Below are 17,443 nucleotides of genomic sequence, written 5' to 3'. Positions count from 1 at the left end.
GTGTTATAATGTCTGTATGTGTGTTATAATGTCTGTGTGTGTGTTATAATGTCTGTATGTGTGTTATAATGTCTGTATGTGTGTTATAATGTCTGTTATAATGTCTGTATGTGTGTTATAATGTCTGTGTGTGTGTTATAATGTCTGTATGTGTGTTATAATGTCTGTGTGTGTGTTATAATGTCTGTATGTGTGTTATAATGTCTGTATGTGTGTTATAATGTCTGTATGTGTGTTATAATGTCTGTATGTGTGTTATAATGTCTGTGTGTGTGTTATAATGTCTGTATGTGTGTTATAATGTCTGTATGTGTGTTATAATGTCTGTATGTGTGTTATAATGTCTGTATGTGTGTTATAATGTCTGTATGTGTGTTATAATGTCTGTATGTGTGTTATAATGTCTGTATGTGTGTTATAATGTCTGTATGTGTGTTATAATGTCTGTATGTGTGTTATAATGTCTGTATGTGTGTTATAATGTCTGTATGTGTGTTATAATGTCTGTTATAATGTGTGTTATAATGTCTGTATGTGTGTTATAATGTCTGTGTGTGTGTTATAATGTCTGTATGTGTGTTATAATGTCTGTGTGTGTGTTATAATGTCTGTATGTGTGTTATAATGTCTGTATGTGTGTTATAATGTCTGTGTGTGTGTTATAATGTCTGTATGTGTGTTATAATGTCTGTGTGTGTGTTATAATGTCTGTATGTGTGTTATAATGTCTGTATGTGTGTTATAATGTCTGTGTGTGTGTTATAATGTCTGTATGTGTGTTATAATGTCTGTGTGTGTGTTATAATGTCTGTGTGTGTGTTATAATGTCTGTGTGTGTGTTATAATGTCTGTATGTGTGTTATAATGTCTGTTATAATGTGTGTGTTATAATGTCTGTAATGTGTGTTATAATGTCTGTGTGTGTGTTATAATGTCTGTGTGTGTGTTATAATGTCTGTGTGTGTGTTATAATGTCTGTGTGTGTGTTATAATGTCTGTGTGTGTGTTATAATGTCTGTATGTGTGTTATAATGTCTGTATGTGTGTTATAATGTCTGTGTGTGTGTTATAATGTCTGTGTGTGTGTTATAATGTCTGTGTGTGTGTTATAATGTCTGTGTGTGTGTTATAATGTCTGTGTGTGTGTTATAATGTCTGTGTGTGTGTTATAATGTCTGTGTGTGTGTTATAATGTCTGTATGTGTGTTATAATGTCTGTGTGTGTGTTATAATGTCTGTATGTGTGTTATAAATGTCTGTGTGTGTGTTATAATGTCTGTGTGTGTGTTATAATGTCTGTGTGTGTGTTATAATGTCTGTGTGTGTGTTATAATGTCTGTGTGTGTGTTATAATGTCTGTGTGTGTGTTATAATGTCTGTATGTGTGTTATAATGTCTGTATGTGTGTTATAATGTCTGTGTGTGTGTTATAATGTCTGTGTGTGTTATAATGTCTGTGTGTGTTATAATGTCTGTGTGTGTGTTATAATGTCTGTGTTATAATGTGTGTTATAATGTCTGTGTGTGTGTTATAATGTCTGTATGTGTGTTATAATGTCTGTGTGTGTGTTATAATGTCTGTATGTGTGTTATAATGTCTGTATGTGTGTTATAATGTCTGTGTGTGTGTTATAATGTCTGTATGTGTGTTATAATGTCTGTGTGTGTGTTATAATGTCTGTGTGTGTGTTATAATGTCTGTGTGTGTGTTATAATGTCTGTGTGTGTGTTATAATGTCTGTATGTGTGTTATAATGTCTGTGTTATAATGTCTGTGTGTGTTATAATGTCTGTATGTGTGTTATAATGTCTGTGTGTGTGTTATAATGTCTGTATGTGTGTTATAATGTCTGTGTGTGTGTTATAATGTCTGTATGTGTGTTATAATGTCTGTATGTGTGTTATAATGTCTGTGTGTGTGTTATAATGTCTGTATGTGTGTTATAATGTCTGTGTGTGTGTTATAATGTCTGTATGTGTGTTATAATGTCTGTGTGTGTGTTATAATGTCTGTGTGTGTGTTATAATGTCTGTATGTGTGTTATAATGTCTGTATGTGTGTTATAATGTCTGTATGTGTGTTATAATGTCTGTGTGTGTGTTATAATGTCTGTGTGTGTGTTATAATGTCTGTGTGTTATAATGTGTTATAATGTCTGTATGTGTGTTATAATGTCTGTGTGTGTGTTATAATGTCTGTATGTGTGTTATAATGTCTGTGTGTGTGTTATAATGTCTGTATGTGTGTTATAATGTCTGTGTGTGTGTTATAATGTCTGTGTGTGTGTTATAATGTCTGTATGTGTGTTATAATGTCTGTGTGTGTGTTATAATGTCTGTGTGTGTGTTATAATGTCTGTATGTGTGTTATAATGTCTGTGTGTGTGTTATAATGTCTGTATGTGTGTGTGTGTATGTGTGTTATAATGTCTGTATGTGTGTTATAATGTCTGTGTGTGTGTTATAATGTCTGTATGTGTGTTATAATGTCTGTGTGTGTGTTATAATGTCTGTATGTGTGTTATAATGTCTGTGTGTGTGTTATAATGTCTGTGTGTGTGTTATAATGTCTGTGTGTGTGTTATAATGTCTGTGTGTGTTATAATGTCTGTGTGTGTGTTATAATGTCTGTGTGTGTGTTATAATGTCTGTATGTGTGTTATAATGTCTGTGTGTGTTATAATGTCTGTGTGTGTGTTATAATGTCTGTGTGTGTTATAATGTCTGTGTGTGTGTTATAATGTCTGTGTGTGTGTTATAATGTCTGTGTGTGTGTTATAATGTCTGTGTGTGTGTTATAATGTCTGTATGTGTGTTATAATGTCTGTATGTGTGTTATAATGTCTGTATGTGTGTTATAATGTCTGTGTGTGTGTTATAATGTCTGTGTGTGTGTTATAATGTCTGTATGTGTGTTATAATGTCTGTGTGTGTGTTATAATGTCTGTGTGTGTGTGTTATAATGTCTGTGTGTGTGTTATAATGTCTGTATGTGTGTTATAATGTCTGTGTGTGTGTGTTATAATGTCTGTGTGTGTGTTATAATGTCTGTGTGTGTGTTATAATGTCTGTGTGTGTTATAATGTCTGTTATAATGTGTGTGTGTTATAATGTCTGTATGTGTGTTATAATGTCTGTGTGTGTGTTATAATGTCTGTATGTGTGTTATAATGTCTGTGTGTGTGTTATAATGTCTGTGTGTGTGTTATAATGTCTGTATGTGTGTTATAATGTCTGTGTGTGTGTTATAATGTCTGTGTGTGTGTTATAATGTCTGTATGTGTGTTATAATGTCTGTGTGTGTGTTATAATGTCTGTGTGTGTGTTATAATGTCTGTTATGTGTGTGTTATAATGTCTGTGTGTGTGTTATAATGTCTGTATGTGTGTTATAATGTCTGTGTGTTATAATGTGTGTTATAATGTCTGTGTGTGTGTTATAATGTCTGTGTGTGTGTTATAATGTCTGTGTGTGTGTTATAATGTCTGTGTGTGTGTTATAATGTCTGTATGTGTGTTATAATGTCTGTATGTGTGTTATAATGTCTGTGTGTGTGTTATAATGTCTGTGTGTGTGTTATAATGTCTGTGTGTGTGTTATAATGTCTGTATGTGTGTTATAATGTCTGTATGTGTGTTATAATGTCTGTGTGTGTGTTATAATGTCTGTGTGTGTGTTATAATGTCTGTGTGTGTGTTATAATGTCTGTGTGTGTGTTATAATGTCTGTATGTGTGTTGTTATAATGTCTGTTATGTGTGTGTTATAATGTCTGTGTGTGTGTTATAATGTCTGTGTGTGTGTTATAATGTCTGTGTGTGTGTTATAATGTCTGTGTGTGTGTTATAATGTCTGTGTGTGTGTTATAATGTCTGTGTGTGTGTTATAATGTCTGTATGTGTGTTATAATGTCTGTGTGTGTGTTATAATGTCTGTGTGTGTGTTATAATGTCTGTGTGTGTGTGTTATAATGTCTGTGTGTGTGTTATAATGTCTGTGTGTGTGTTATAATGTCTGTGTGTGTGTTATAATGTCTGTGTGTGTGTTATAATGTCTGTGTGTGTGTTATAATGTCTGTGTGTGTGTTATAATGTCTGTATGTGTGTTATAATGTCTGTGTGTGTGTTATAATGTCTGTGTGTGTGTTATAATGTCTGTATGTGTGTTATAATGTCTGTGTGTGTGTTATAATGTCTGTGTGTGTGTTATAATGTCTGTGTGTGTGTTATAATGTCTGTGTGTTATAATGTCTGTATGTGTGTTATAATGTCTGTATGTGTGTTATAATGTCTGTGTGTGTGTTATAATGTCTGTGTGTGTGTTATAATGTCTGTGTGTGTGTTATAATGTCTGTATGTGTGTTATAATGTCTGTATGTGTGTTATAATGTCTGTGTGTGTGTTATAATGTCTGTTATAATGTGTGTTATAATGTCTGTGTGTGTGTTATAATGTCTGTGTGTGTGTTATAATGTCTGTGTGTGTGTTATAATGTCTGTATGTGTGTTATAATGTCTGTATGTGTGTTATAATGTCTGTGTGTGTGTTATAATGTCTGTGTGTGTGTTATAATGTCTGTGTGTGTGTTATAATGTCTGTGTGTGTGTTATAATGTCTGTATGTGTGTTATAATGTCTGTGTGTGTGTTATAATGTCTGTGTGTGTGTTATAATGTCTGTGTGTGTGTTATAATGTCTGTGTGTGTGTTATAATGTCTGTGTGTGTGTTATAATGTCTGTGTGTGTGTTATAATGTCTGTGTGTGTGTTATAATGTCTGTATGTGTGTTATAATGTCTGTGTGTGTGTTATAATGTCTGTATGTGTGTTATAATGTCTGTATGTGTGTTATAATGTCTGTATGTGTGTTATAATGTCTGTGTGTGTGTTATAATGTCTGTGTGTGTGTTATAATGTCTGTGTGTGTGTTATAATGTGTGTGTTATAATGTCTGTGTGTGTGTTATAATGTCTGTGTGTGTGTTATAATGTCTGTGTGTGTTATAATGTCTGTGTGTGTGTTATAATGTCTGTATGTGTGTTATAATGTCTGTATGTGTGTTATAATGTCTGTGTGTGTGTTATAATGTCTGTGTGTGTTATAATGTCTGTATGTGTGTTATAATGTCTGTGTGTGTGTTATAATGTCTGTGTGTGTGTTATAATGTCTGTGTGTGTGTTATAATGTCTGTGTGTGTGTTATAATGTCTGTGTGTGTGTTATAATGTCTGTGTGTGTGTTATAATGTCTGTGTTATAATGTGTGTTATAATGTCTGTGTGTGTTATAATGTCTGTATGTGTGTTATAATGTCTGTATGTGTGTTATAATGTCTGTGTGTGTGTTATAATGTCTGTGTGTGTGTTATAATGTCTGTGTGTTATAATGTGTGTTATAATGTCTGTGTGTGTGTTATAATGTCTGTGTGTGTGTTATAATGTCTGTGTGTGTGTTATAATGTCTGTGTGTGTGTATAATGTCTGTGTGTGTGTTATAATGTCTGTATGTGTGTTATAATGTCTGTGTCTGTGTGTTATAATGTAATGTTATAATGTCTGTGTGTGTGTTATAATGTCTGTATGTGTGTTATAATGTCTGTGTGTGTGTTATAATGTCTGTATGTGTGTTATAATGTCTGTGTGTGTGTTATAATGTCTGTGTGTGTGTATGTCTGTATGTGTGTTATAATGTCTGTGTGTGTGTTATAATGTCTGTATGTGTGTTATAATGTCTGTGTGTGTGTTATAATGTCTGTATGTGTGTTATAATGTCTGTGTGTGTGTTATAATGTCTGTGTGTGTGTGTTATAATGTCTGTATGTGTGTTATAATGTCTGTGTGTGTGTTATAATGTCTGTATGTGTGTTATAATGTCTGTATGTGTGTTATAATGTCTGTGTGTGTGTTATAATGTCTGTGTGTGTGTTATAATGTCTGTATGTGTGTTATAATGTCTGTGTGTGTGTTATAATGTCTGTATGTGTGTTATAATGTCTGTATGTGTGTTATAATGTCTGTGTGTGTGTTATAATGTCTGTGTGTGTTATAATGTCTGTGTGTGTGTTATAATGTCTGTGTGTGTGTTATAATGTCTGTATGTGTGTTATAATGTCTGTGTGTGTGTTATAATGTCTGTATGTGTGTTATAATGTCTGTATGTGTATTATAATGTCTGTGTGTGTGTTATAATGTCTGTGTGTGTGTTATAATGTCTGTATGTGTGTTATAATGTCTGTGTGTGTTATAATGTCTGTATGTGTGTTATAATGTCTGTATGTGTGTTATAATGTCTGTATGTGTGTTATAATGTCTGTGTGTGTGTGTTATAATGTCTGTGTGTGTGTTATAATGTCTGTGTGTGTGTTATAATGTCTGTGTGTGTGTTATAATGTCTGTATGTGTGTTATACTGTGTGTGTGTTATAATGTCTGTGTGTGTGTTATAATGTCTGTGTGTGTGTTATAATGTCTGTGTGTGTGTGTTATAATGTATGTGTGTGTGTTATCATGTCTGTGTGTGTGTTATAATGTCTGTATGTTTGTTATAATGTCTGTATGTGTGTTATAATGTCTCTGTGTGTGTTATAATGTCTGTGTGTGTGTTATAATGTCTGTGTGTGTTATAATGTCTGTGTGTGTGTGTTATAATGTCTGTATGTGTGTTATAATGTCTGTGTGTGTTATAATGTCTGTGTATGTGTGTTATAATGTCTGTATGTGTGTTATAATGTCTCTGTGTGTTATAATGTCTCTGTGGGTGTTATAATGTCTGTGTGTGTGTGTTATAATGTCTGTATGTGTGTTATAATGTCTGTATGTGTGTTATAATGTCTGTGTGTGTGTTATAATGTCTGTGTGTGTGTTTTAATGCCCGTGTGTGTGTCATAATGCCTGTGTGTGTGTCATAATGTCTGTGTGTGTGTTATAATGTCTGTGTGTGTGTTATAATGTCTGTATGTGTGTTATAATGTCTGTGTGTGTGTTATAATGTCTGTGTGTGTGTTATAATGTCTGTGTGTGTTATAATGTCTGTGTATGTGTGTTATAATGTCTGTATGTGTGTTATAATGTCTGTGTGTGTGTTATAATGTCTCTGTGTGTGTTATAATGTCTGTGTGTGTGTGTTATAATGTCTGTATGTGTGTTATAATGTCTGTATGTGTGTTATAATGTCTGTGTGTGTGTTATAATGTCTGTGTGTGTGTTTTAATGCCCGTGTGTGTGTCATAATGCCCGTGTGTGTGTCATAATGTCTGTGTGTGTGTTATAATGTCTGTGTGTGTGTTATAATGTCTGTGTGTGTGTTATAATGTCTGTATGTGTGTTATAATGTCTCTGTGTGTGTTATAATGTCTGTGTGTGTGTTATAATGTCTGTGTGTGTGTTATAATGTCTGTGTGTGTGTTATAATGTCTGTATGTGTGTTATAATGTCTGTGTGTGTGTATGTCTGAATGTGTGTGTGTGTGTGTTATAATGTCTGAATGTGTGTTATAATGTCTGTGTGTGTGTTATAATGTCTGAATGTGTGTTATAATGTCTGTATGTGTGTTATAATGTCTGTATGTGTGTTATAATGTGTGTGTGTTATAATGTATGTGTGTGTGTGTGTTATAATGTCTGTATGTGTGTTATAATGTCTGTGTGTGTGTTATAATGTCTGTGTGTGTATGTGTGTGTTGCAGCGGCACTGACACTCCAGAGACCATTGAGCTGGAAATCAAGGTCAACAGCAACTCCAAAGAGGGCCTGATCCTGTGGCAGGGAGTGGTATGTCCTAACCTGACCACCGTACTCATGCACCCCCGGGGCAATACTCAGCACTATTTTTCATCCTTACTATCTAATCACGTATTTACCAATAACCTACCATACAGAACTTTGATTCAGCACTTCCGTTTACACTCACTGTCATTAATAATAGTAATTATAATAATACATTGGATTTGTGTCTCGCTTTTTAAGACTAAAAGTGGTTCACTGGCATTGTGTCTTTTCCTTTTGGTTGTTTCTCATGTTTTTAACTGGCTCTCACATCTCACTTCTTTATATTGTATTGAGATTGATGTAACTTACAGACTGGCTGTCTGTGTTTGTTATAATGGCATGTTGGTCTGAGTGAGTTATAATGTCACAGTTCCAGGTTCAGGCATGGTTTGAATGTCTGTCTGTGTGAGCCACGTTATAAGTTCCAGGTTCAGGCATGGTTTGTTATAATGTCTGTTGTGTGTGTTATAATGCTGTGTGTGTGTTCCAGATTCAGGCATGGTTTATAATGTCTGAGTGTGTGTTATAATGTCCAGGTTCAGGCATGGTTTGAATGTTGGTCTGTGTGTTATAATGTCTGATCAGGTTATGGTTTGTTATAATGTCTGTATGAGTGTTATAATGTCGTGTGTTCAGGTTATAGGTATGGTTTGACATGTTATAATGTCTGTATGTGTGTTATAATGTCCAGTGTGTTATAATGTCTGTGTGTGTATGTGTGTGTTGCAGCGGCACTGACACTCCAGAGACCATTGAGCTGGAAATCAAGGTCAACAGCAACTCCAAAGAGGGCCTGATCCTGTGGCAGGGAGTGGTATGTCCTAACCTGACCACCGTACTCATGCACCCCCGGGGCAATACTCAGCACTATTTTTCATCCTTACTATCTAATCACGTATTTACCAATAACCTACCATACAGAACTTTGATTCAGCACTTCCGTTTACACTCACTGTCATTAATAATAGTAATTATAATAATACATTGGATTTGTGTCTCGCTTTTCTAAGACTAAAAGTGGTTCACTGGCATTCAACCGCTCTTTTCCTTTTGGTTGTTTCTCATGTTTTTAACTGGCTCTCACATCTCAGTTCTTTCTCATTGTATTGAGATTGATGTAACTTACAGACTGGCTGTCGGTTTGGCATGTTGGCTCTGAGTGAGCCACGTCACAGTTCCAGGTTCAGGCATGGTTTGGCATGTTGGCTCTGAGCGAGCCACGTCACAGTTCCACGTTCAGGCATGGTTTGGCATGTTGGCTCTGAGTGAGCCATGTCACAGTTCCACGTTCAGGCATGGTTTGGCATGTTGGCTCTGAGCGAGCCACGTCACAGTTCCACGTTCAGGCATGGTTTGGCATGTTGGCTCTGAGCGAGCCATGTCACAGTTCCACGTTCAGGCATGGTTTGGCATGTTGGCTCTGAGCGAGCCACGTCACATCTCCAGGTTCAGGCATGGTTTGGCATGTTGGCTCTGAGCGAGCCACGTCACAGTTCCACGTTCAGGCATGGTTTGGCATGGTTTTGACAGCACTGTTTTGATTGACTGCACTGCATGTTGCCTGGTTGTTGCTTTGCCTCTCTAACCCAAGCCCCTTCCCATCTTCCCCAGGAGTCAGTTAATGGCGCTAGCCATTTCCGCAAGATGCATGCTAGTAAAAAGGTATCCACCTCACCAAAACACCTGGTAAATATGGTATATTTCAGGATATGTACTTCATGTATAGATATATTGTAAGATGCTTTGACAGTCTTACACTATATCTATACCATAACTATGGAATACATGTTTTGAACTTGTGTTGTTTTCTCCGGCTGGAGCAGCCTACTAGCTTTAATTAACAATTAAATACAATCATTCAATCCTTAACAATAATATGTATGTTGTATAATATGCACGATGGCTGTGACAGCTTCAATGCTCATTGTTATGTTGCATGTAACATTTGTTCTGTACTACCAAAAGGAGCTTGATTCAGGTTTGTGATCAAAGCCTGAATAGGTATAAAAATATATTTGTGTGTATCTTATACAATACAGGGAACTCCACAAGTCTTAATACAAAACCTGTGCGCTCAGTATATGAAAAAATCCATTATGGTTTTACTGTATGATCCAGATATACAATATGTTAAATATACTGTACAGTATATCCCCCATGCTCAACTGGCTGACCGCAGTCCGATTTGGACCCAGAATGGGGTCAATACGGACCGCGGTTCTCAACTACTTGTTTGGGCTTCGACCCGTGGTATCATATAAACACACATAAGACATGGATTCTCTGCAAAATGTGAAGAATTGTGGGAAATTAGGTTTAAAATTGCAACATTTTCTCTCCTCCAACAAAAACAGTGTGAACAGTTTGGGGTTGCGAGGTGGGGGTTTGTTACTACGCCAAAAAATGACAATATTCATCCAGACCTTTGCCACCTAGGAAATGTGTCTGACCAGACCTTCTCAAGTAGAATTTGAGTATATCTACTGTATATGATACAGTATATGCTATTTTACTGTCTGTCATTATACTGTCATAACCTTCCTATAATTTGTCATCTAAATAACTTTATTTCTAGGAACTTGGAGATCAAGGCAAGGGCAAGGACTTTATCAGTCTTGGTCTGCAAAATGGACACTTTGTCTTCAGGTAAGAAAGCATCACTTACATCACTGTGGTGGTATCCTAAGGAATATGCCCATGCTGTTCGTATATCTGATTGGTAAAGTAAATATTGTTTGCACCAGTCCTAAATAACCACATACGGTGGGGTCCAAAATGATTGACACCTGTCATAAAGGTGAGCAAGAATGACTGTATAAAAGAAATCATTAAAATACTGAGCTATATTGTATACTCATCTTTATCAAGGGTGTAAGTCATTTCAGGCCCCAATGTAGGTCTTTATTCTCCTCTATGTAGTCCCAGTAGTAATGCTGCTGTTGCATATTCCCTGTCTGTCCACAGCTACCAGCTGGGCAGTGGTGAGTCTCAGATCCAGTCCAGAGAGCCCATCAGCGATGGCAGATGGCACAAGGTCACTGCTGTGAGGTAACACACAGTACATGACCTTCCACTCTCAGGCTCCGCTACAACTTCTATTATTCACCTCTTATTCCACATACAGTGGAAGATCTACTGTTAATAGAATAGAAAATGTTTATAGTTTTATTTTCTCAACGAATGTTCTCTGTGCTTTGTGATGAAGTGTAATGATTATACGAGTAAGGAACGTTTTCTTCTGTGTGTGTGTGATCAGAACTGGTAAACAGGGATATATTCAGATAGACGGAGGAGCCATTCAACGAGGACAATCACAAGGCAAAAGCATCATGGTGAACACCAAAGGAAACGTATACCTGGGTACGTGTCCTTCTTCCCGTTAGAGACATGTTGGGAAAATGTCAAGTATTCATTTTCAAGGTCTCCAAAAAGTTTGAAAGTACAGTGTCCCAAATCTATAGGCAAATGACTGATTGACAGAGGTGATATTGTGTCTTCTCTAAGGACATGCACTGAGGTTGTGTGCGTGCGTGCGTGTACTCATGTGTGTTACAGGTGGCGCCCCGGACATATTTGCGATGACGGGAGGGAAGTTCTCCTCGGGGCTCGAAGGTTGTGTGAGGAACCTGTCTCTGATGAACGCCCGGCCGGGAGAGCAGCTGGCCAGACCCATCGAGCTGCAGGCCACCGCAGAGAATGGCATCAACGTGGGCCGTTGCTCCTCATAGACCTACAGCAGCCCCCACACAAACACAAACACACACACACACACACAGACAGACACACACACACACACACAGAGACTATGAAGACAAGATACACACAGACATTCACAGTTACACGCAAACACACAGAGACTTACATACATGCGTACACACAGTCAGTTTGATACAAACGTGGTGCTTTGCTCCTACCAAAAACAAAGATACACAACACAAAATGATATTTTGCTCTATGTGCATTAAACCAAAAAAAAGAGAAAAAATGAAATGATATTAACAAGTCTTCACTTCCTCAGTGTTGTATTGTCAATGAAGGTCAAGGACTATTAACACAGATCCAGTACAGTTTACATACTCCCGGCAGTAGCTTTTAGCCATGACAACAAGAGAGTAAAACGCTATAGGCCTTCTACGATGGGTCAGATCCTATGGAGTTGGAGATGTTTTTACAGCACTGAATTTTTATTTATATACATATAAATATATATTATATATTTGTGGGGGAAACATGCAAACTAACCATAACTGCTCTACTTTGTCCTAGAGTTGATTCTGGGTTCTAATACTGTGTGTCCAGGGCTTTTTTATAGGGCCTAGTTGTGTTAATACTTGAAGACATTTAGGCCTTCTACTTTCTTCTTCACTTCTGTAGGGGAACCTGAGGGGCGAGCATGATCACAGCCTTGTCACACTATTAGTAGGGGGGTCACAGAGGTCACGTCACAAAGCAGCATCAAGACACATCTCAGGGGAAGACAGGATTTTAAAAACAAACAGACAGGATTTTAAAAACAAGCTATTAGAAGTAATGGTGCCGTTCAATTCTGCCAAATCATTTCTGATCTGATTCTAAAATACCTTGCCTTTCCACACCTAGCATGGTTGCCTCTTTTGTGTCTGTAAATTGTTTTTTTAAAACTTGGTGCTATTAAGTCAGACATGAAAATACAGCGCACTAACACTCATGTGTCTGTCTCCTTATATTAATGTAGTACATATGTTGTTACATTTACTTAAGTTCTACATTTGAAATAATATCAGTGTAAAACACATGTTACACTTGCCTACTTTCTTTCACCTCTCCTGAGGTTGGGGAGGTTGTGTTGTTCTCCAGATTAAATCTGAGGTTTATTTTAGTGTTTTTAGTGTGGCTCAGTCTCCTCATGAGTTCTATCTGATTGAGTAGATCTCAAAAGACGTCAAGGTGGTGTTTTAAAGAATGAATGTAGATTGTATTTTGAAGTTTTTTTTTATTATGAGCGGTTCTGAGAATTCTAAGACATTTTGTAATGTTGCTTCTGCAGTCACAATCATGTGCTTACTATTTCCGAGTCAGGTAAATATCAGTTTAGTCGGGGTATGTGGGGGTCCCAGGACCAACTTTGGGAAACCCTGATTTAGTAGACTCTCTTATCCAGAGCAACTTACAGTAGTGCGTGCACTATACATTTCTCATACTGATCCACCGTGGGAATTGAACCCACAACCCTAGCGTTGCTAGTGCCATGCTCTACCAACTGAGCCACACGGGACCATATTTTTATCCCTATATGACATTGTGTGTGTACTGTATGTGATTGTACTAAATGCGTGTAAACTGTGTACTGTTGCTCTATGTGTGTGTACTTTATGTTCGCGTCTCGCCATCTAAATCCTCAGGAGGGTTAACGCAGAACTGCGTCAAGATGTTCCTCAGTCATTTTCAGGTTCAGTAGCAACTAGCCTCAGTAGGTTTCATAGAACTAACAGGTCTGACATGGAACTCTAGCAGCTGCATCATTTTGTTAGCTGTTGTACCTAACGCACTATGCAAGCATATTCATACCAAAATAATTTGACATGGATATGGCTTCCATAACTTGGGGTAGACCGATTGGATGAGACGAACAGTAGACATATAGCAGACAGAGTAGATTACTTCAGTAGTGGGGGAAAACAGTTGAAACCTGCCTGGTGGGGTGCGTGCTAACTGTGACCTATGGAGCTCCAATGAGCATGCTCGCCCACACTGGTTGACCACATGACAAATATGGCATCATAGTTTCACAAACTTTTCACATTTTGTAAGTTTAAGATTATGTTGATTAATATTCTAAAAATGAGCACTATCATTTCACTTAAAGTTGCTTCATTTTTATTTATTTTAGTTTCTTTATTTGATTCATTTCTGTTGTTTATTTCAGGCTTGATTCTGCTGTTGTAGAGCAATCAGAAAAGCTTGCCATCATTTATTTTCTTGCGTTATTGTGTATTCCCTCCCCACATCCCCATGCCCTTCATGTTGGATTTTGAATACCGTTCTTCTGTCTTCCCCGACTGAAGTTCCCACCATGACATATACAGTCTCAGTTGAGTGTCTGTGGAACAACTGTGGTAACTGACAGTAACATCAGCCCGAGAAGGGGTTGTCAACTGCTTTGTGCCAGACCCAAATAAATCGATGTGTATCTATAGATCTATATATACAGTATGGCTCTGGTTTGAAATGATAAAATGAAGGATTTTAGGCTCTGTATATCACATTGAGTAGAGTCACCATTACTCATTGGGAAAGGTTACAATGTAATTATTGTGTAATTGACAGGAGTAAACACTGCATGAGAAAGATGAGAAAAACATCATACAATCACAAATCAATAATACATTGAATTCCCATTTGTGTATATCATCATAAGTTATATTTGGGTATGGTTGATGTACTGAGTATGTATGAAGTAAATATGGCCACTCATCATTGATGAAGATATTATTTCACCTTTTTTGACATTTTTAAAATGGTCTCTGTTTCTTTTTTTGGATTAAGACATGTTGAAAAATACTGTCACCATGGAAGTGTACTACACATAATATTATTGTCCATTGGATGATACTGCTCTTGTTCCTGACTGAACCATTTCCAGAGTTGAAAGGAATGACTCTTCCCCTCCCTCAGTGTTTCTTCATTAAAACAACATTCATGTGCTATTTAGAATCTTGCGAGTTTTTCTTTTCCCAGTCATATTATTTTTACCCAGTTCTATTATTATTTTATTGTATCATTTTTTAAACGTTCTACAGACAGTTGTCCGATATAGTCCTCATTTATCTACTAATTCACTTTCAGATATCGCGCACAGTCCCAGAAAATTTAAATCAAATCAAATCAAATGTTATTCGGCACAGGTGAAATGCTTACTTACAAGCCCTTAACCAACAATGCCATTTTGAGAAAATAACCCCCAAAACATTTGAGATGAGAATAACAAATAATTAAAGAACAGCAGTAAATAATGATTGATATGATGATACGATTGATAAGATTGAATGATACGATTGATAAGATTGAATGATACGACTGATAAAATTGAATGATACGCTTGTTACCCTTAATCGTCATTATGTTCGCTCGTCATCTTTAGTGGGCCAGCTCTTTACCCAGTACCCGAAACAGTGTGATTCTCTATTACTCTATTACCAGGCCTATTGACAAAGTCAAGGTTCAATGTACCCAATGGAAGTTAGACCCAAACCAGGTTTCTGATATGGATAGCCTCAGGACCATAGAGATCTCTTATTACTGTAAATTATGATTATCAGATTAGATGAGGCATGACAAATGTTTATATAGTAAGTAACTGTGGCAGCATTTAAAAATGCTTTTATATTTCATTTTTACTGCTCTGTTCTACCAGCATTACATACACATTACATTGCAACCGTGGAAGAAGAAGCATCCCAACAAATAGGTCCCATGAACACAAAGAAAAGATAAGTTGTTATTGATTACTGGCCATGTAATATTGGAGACATACTACTGTATGCACATTGGCCAAATGTCAAAAGAGACGACATTCTTGCAGTTACAGCAAGTCAAACTGTAGTCATTATTGAATTCACATTCGCTGCTGGGACTGCATGTTATGCTGATGAATGAGGACCCAAAAGCGACTTAACAGAAACAGAGTCTTTATTCCAGTTGTTAACAAAAACGATAATCCTGGATATTATCACCGGTAAATACAAAACAGGAAAACTGAAATCCTCTCGTCAGTAGAGAGGAACGACTGGAGACACGACCACAGACTGCAGGTCGCTTCGGGAAGGCACAGGCCGTAGCTGACATAGACACCTGCTCACACGCAGCATCTGAAGAAGGCAGAAACACGACAGGGCGGAACAAGGACACAGAACAGCAAACATCAAACAATGATCCGACAAGGACAGAAGCGGAAAACAGAGGGAGAAATAGGGACTCTAATCAGAGGGCAAAATAGGGGACAGGTGTGAAAGAGTAAATGAGGTAGTTAGGAGAATGAGGAACAGCTGGGAGCAGGAACGGAACGATAGAGAGAGAGAGCGAGAGAGGGAGAGAGGGAGGGGGAGAGAGAGGGATAGAAAGAGGGAAAGAACCTAATAAGACCAGCAGGGGGAAACGAACAGAAGGGGAAGCACAAGGACAAGACATGACAATATATGACAAAACATGACACTGCACGAGACAATCTAGCCTTAAGATACATACACTATATGTACAAAGGTATGTGGACACCACATCAAATGAGTGGATTCTGCTTTTTCAGACACACCAGTTGCTGACAGGTGTATAAAATCGAGCACACAGCCATGTACTCTCCATAGACAAACATTGGCAGAAGAACGTCCTTACTGAAGAGCTCAGTGACTTTCAACGTGGCACCATCATAAGATGCCACCTTTCCAGCAAGTCAGTTCTTCAAATTTCTGCCCTTCTAGAGCTTCCCTGGTAAACTGTAAGTGCTGTTATTGTGAAGTGGAAATGTCTAGGAACAACAGCGGCACAGCCGTGAAGTGGTAGGCCACACAAGCTCACAGAATGGGATTACCAAGTGATGAAGCACGTAACGCCTAAAAATCTGTCCTCGGTTGAACACGTCACTACCAAGTTCCAAATTGCCTCTGGAAGCAACATCAGTACAAGAACTGTTTGTCGGAAGCCTCGTGAAATGGGTTTCCATGGCCAAGCATCCACACACAAGCCTAAGACCGCCATGTGCAATGCCAAGCATCAGCTGGAGTGGTGTAAAGCTCACCGCCATTGGACTCTGGAGCAGTGGAAACACGCTTCACCATCCGGCAATCTGACGGCCGAATCTGGGTTTGGCGGATGCCAGGAGAGCGCTATCTGCCCCAATGCATAGAGCCAACTGTTTGGTAGAGGAGGAATAATGATCTGGGTCTGTATTTCATGGTTCAAGCCCCTTAGTTCCAGTGAAGGGAAATCTTAATGCTACAGTATACAATGGCATTCTAGATTACTCTGTGCTTCCAACTTTGTGGCAACAGTTTGGGGAATATCCCTTTCTTGTTTCAACATGACAATGCCCCCATGCACAAAGCGAGGTCCATATAGAAATGGTTTGTCGAGATTGGTGTGGAAGAACTTGACTGGCCTGCACAGAGCCCTGACCTCAACCCCATTTAACACCTTTGGGATGAATTGGAATCCCGACGGCGAGCCAGGCCTAATCGCCCATCATCAGTCCCCGACCTCACTAATGTTCTTGTGGCTGAATGGAAGCAAGTCCCTGTAGCAATGTTCCACCATCTAGTGGAAAGCCTTCCCAGAAAAGTGGAGGCTGTTATAGAAGCAAAGGGGGGACCGACTCCATATTAATGCCCATGATCTTGGAATGAGATCTTCAAAAGGCAGGTGTCCACATTCTTTTGGTGATGTAATGTACTTCCAGAGACAATCACTTGGCAATGGATGGTTACATAACAAGATTAAATGCACCTTAGGCTGTTCTCAAGAAGCGTGGAAAGCTGCGCTGAAATTAAGTGTTGTGTCTTTACTATCATAAAATGTGAAAACTGAAAACAATTCTCTGTAATTATTATTAAGTGATTAAACTAATCATGTACATTTATTTAACTAGGAAGTCCAAGGAAAATGTTCAGATTACAAAGTTATAATTTTCTGAATATAACTCTTCAGGAATTTTAAC

The 17,443-nt window shown here is 37.6% G+C and overlaps 1 protein-coding gene across 1 annotated transcript in view; it reads left to right on the top strand.

Moving 5' to 3' along the window:
* The window catches only part of hspg2 (heparan sulfate proteoglycan 2), a 225,051-nt gene extending 210,607 nt beyond the window's left edge, over positions 1–14,444 (top strand). The window contains 6 exon segments of the mRNA XM_046344359.1: positions 7,677–7,761; positions 9,370–9,420; positions 10,334–10,404; positions 10,723–10,806; positions 11,015–11,118; positions 11,314–14,444. Coding sequence (XP_046200315.1) covers positions 7,677–7,761; positions 9,370–9,420; positions 10,334–10,404; positions 10,723–10,806; positions 11,015–11,118; positions 11,314–11,486 — 568 coding nt within the window. The 3' untranslated portion in view covers positions 11,487–14,444.
* Positions 14,445–17,443: the final 2,999 nt, after the last annotated feature.

Source organism: Oncorhynchus gorbuscha, linkage group LG03 (assembly GCF_021184085.1).
Source record: "Oncorhynchus gorbuscha isolate QuinsamMale2020 ecotype Even-year linkage group LG03, OgorEven_v1.0, whole genome shotgun sequence".
Lineage (NCBI taxonomy): Eukaryota > Metazoa > Chordata > Actinopteri > Salmoniformes > Salmonidae > Oncorhynchus > Oncorhynchus gorbuscha.
The sequence above is the reverse complement of the archived record's forward strand: the minus strand, read 5'-3'. Positions and strand labels throughout refer to the sequence as shown.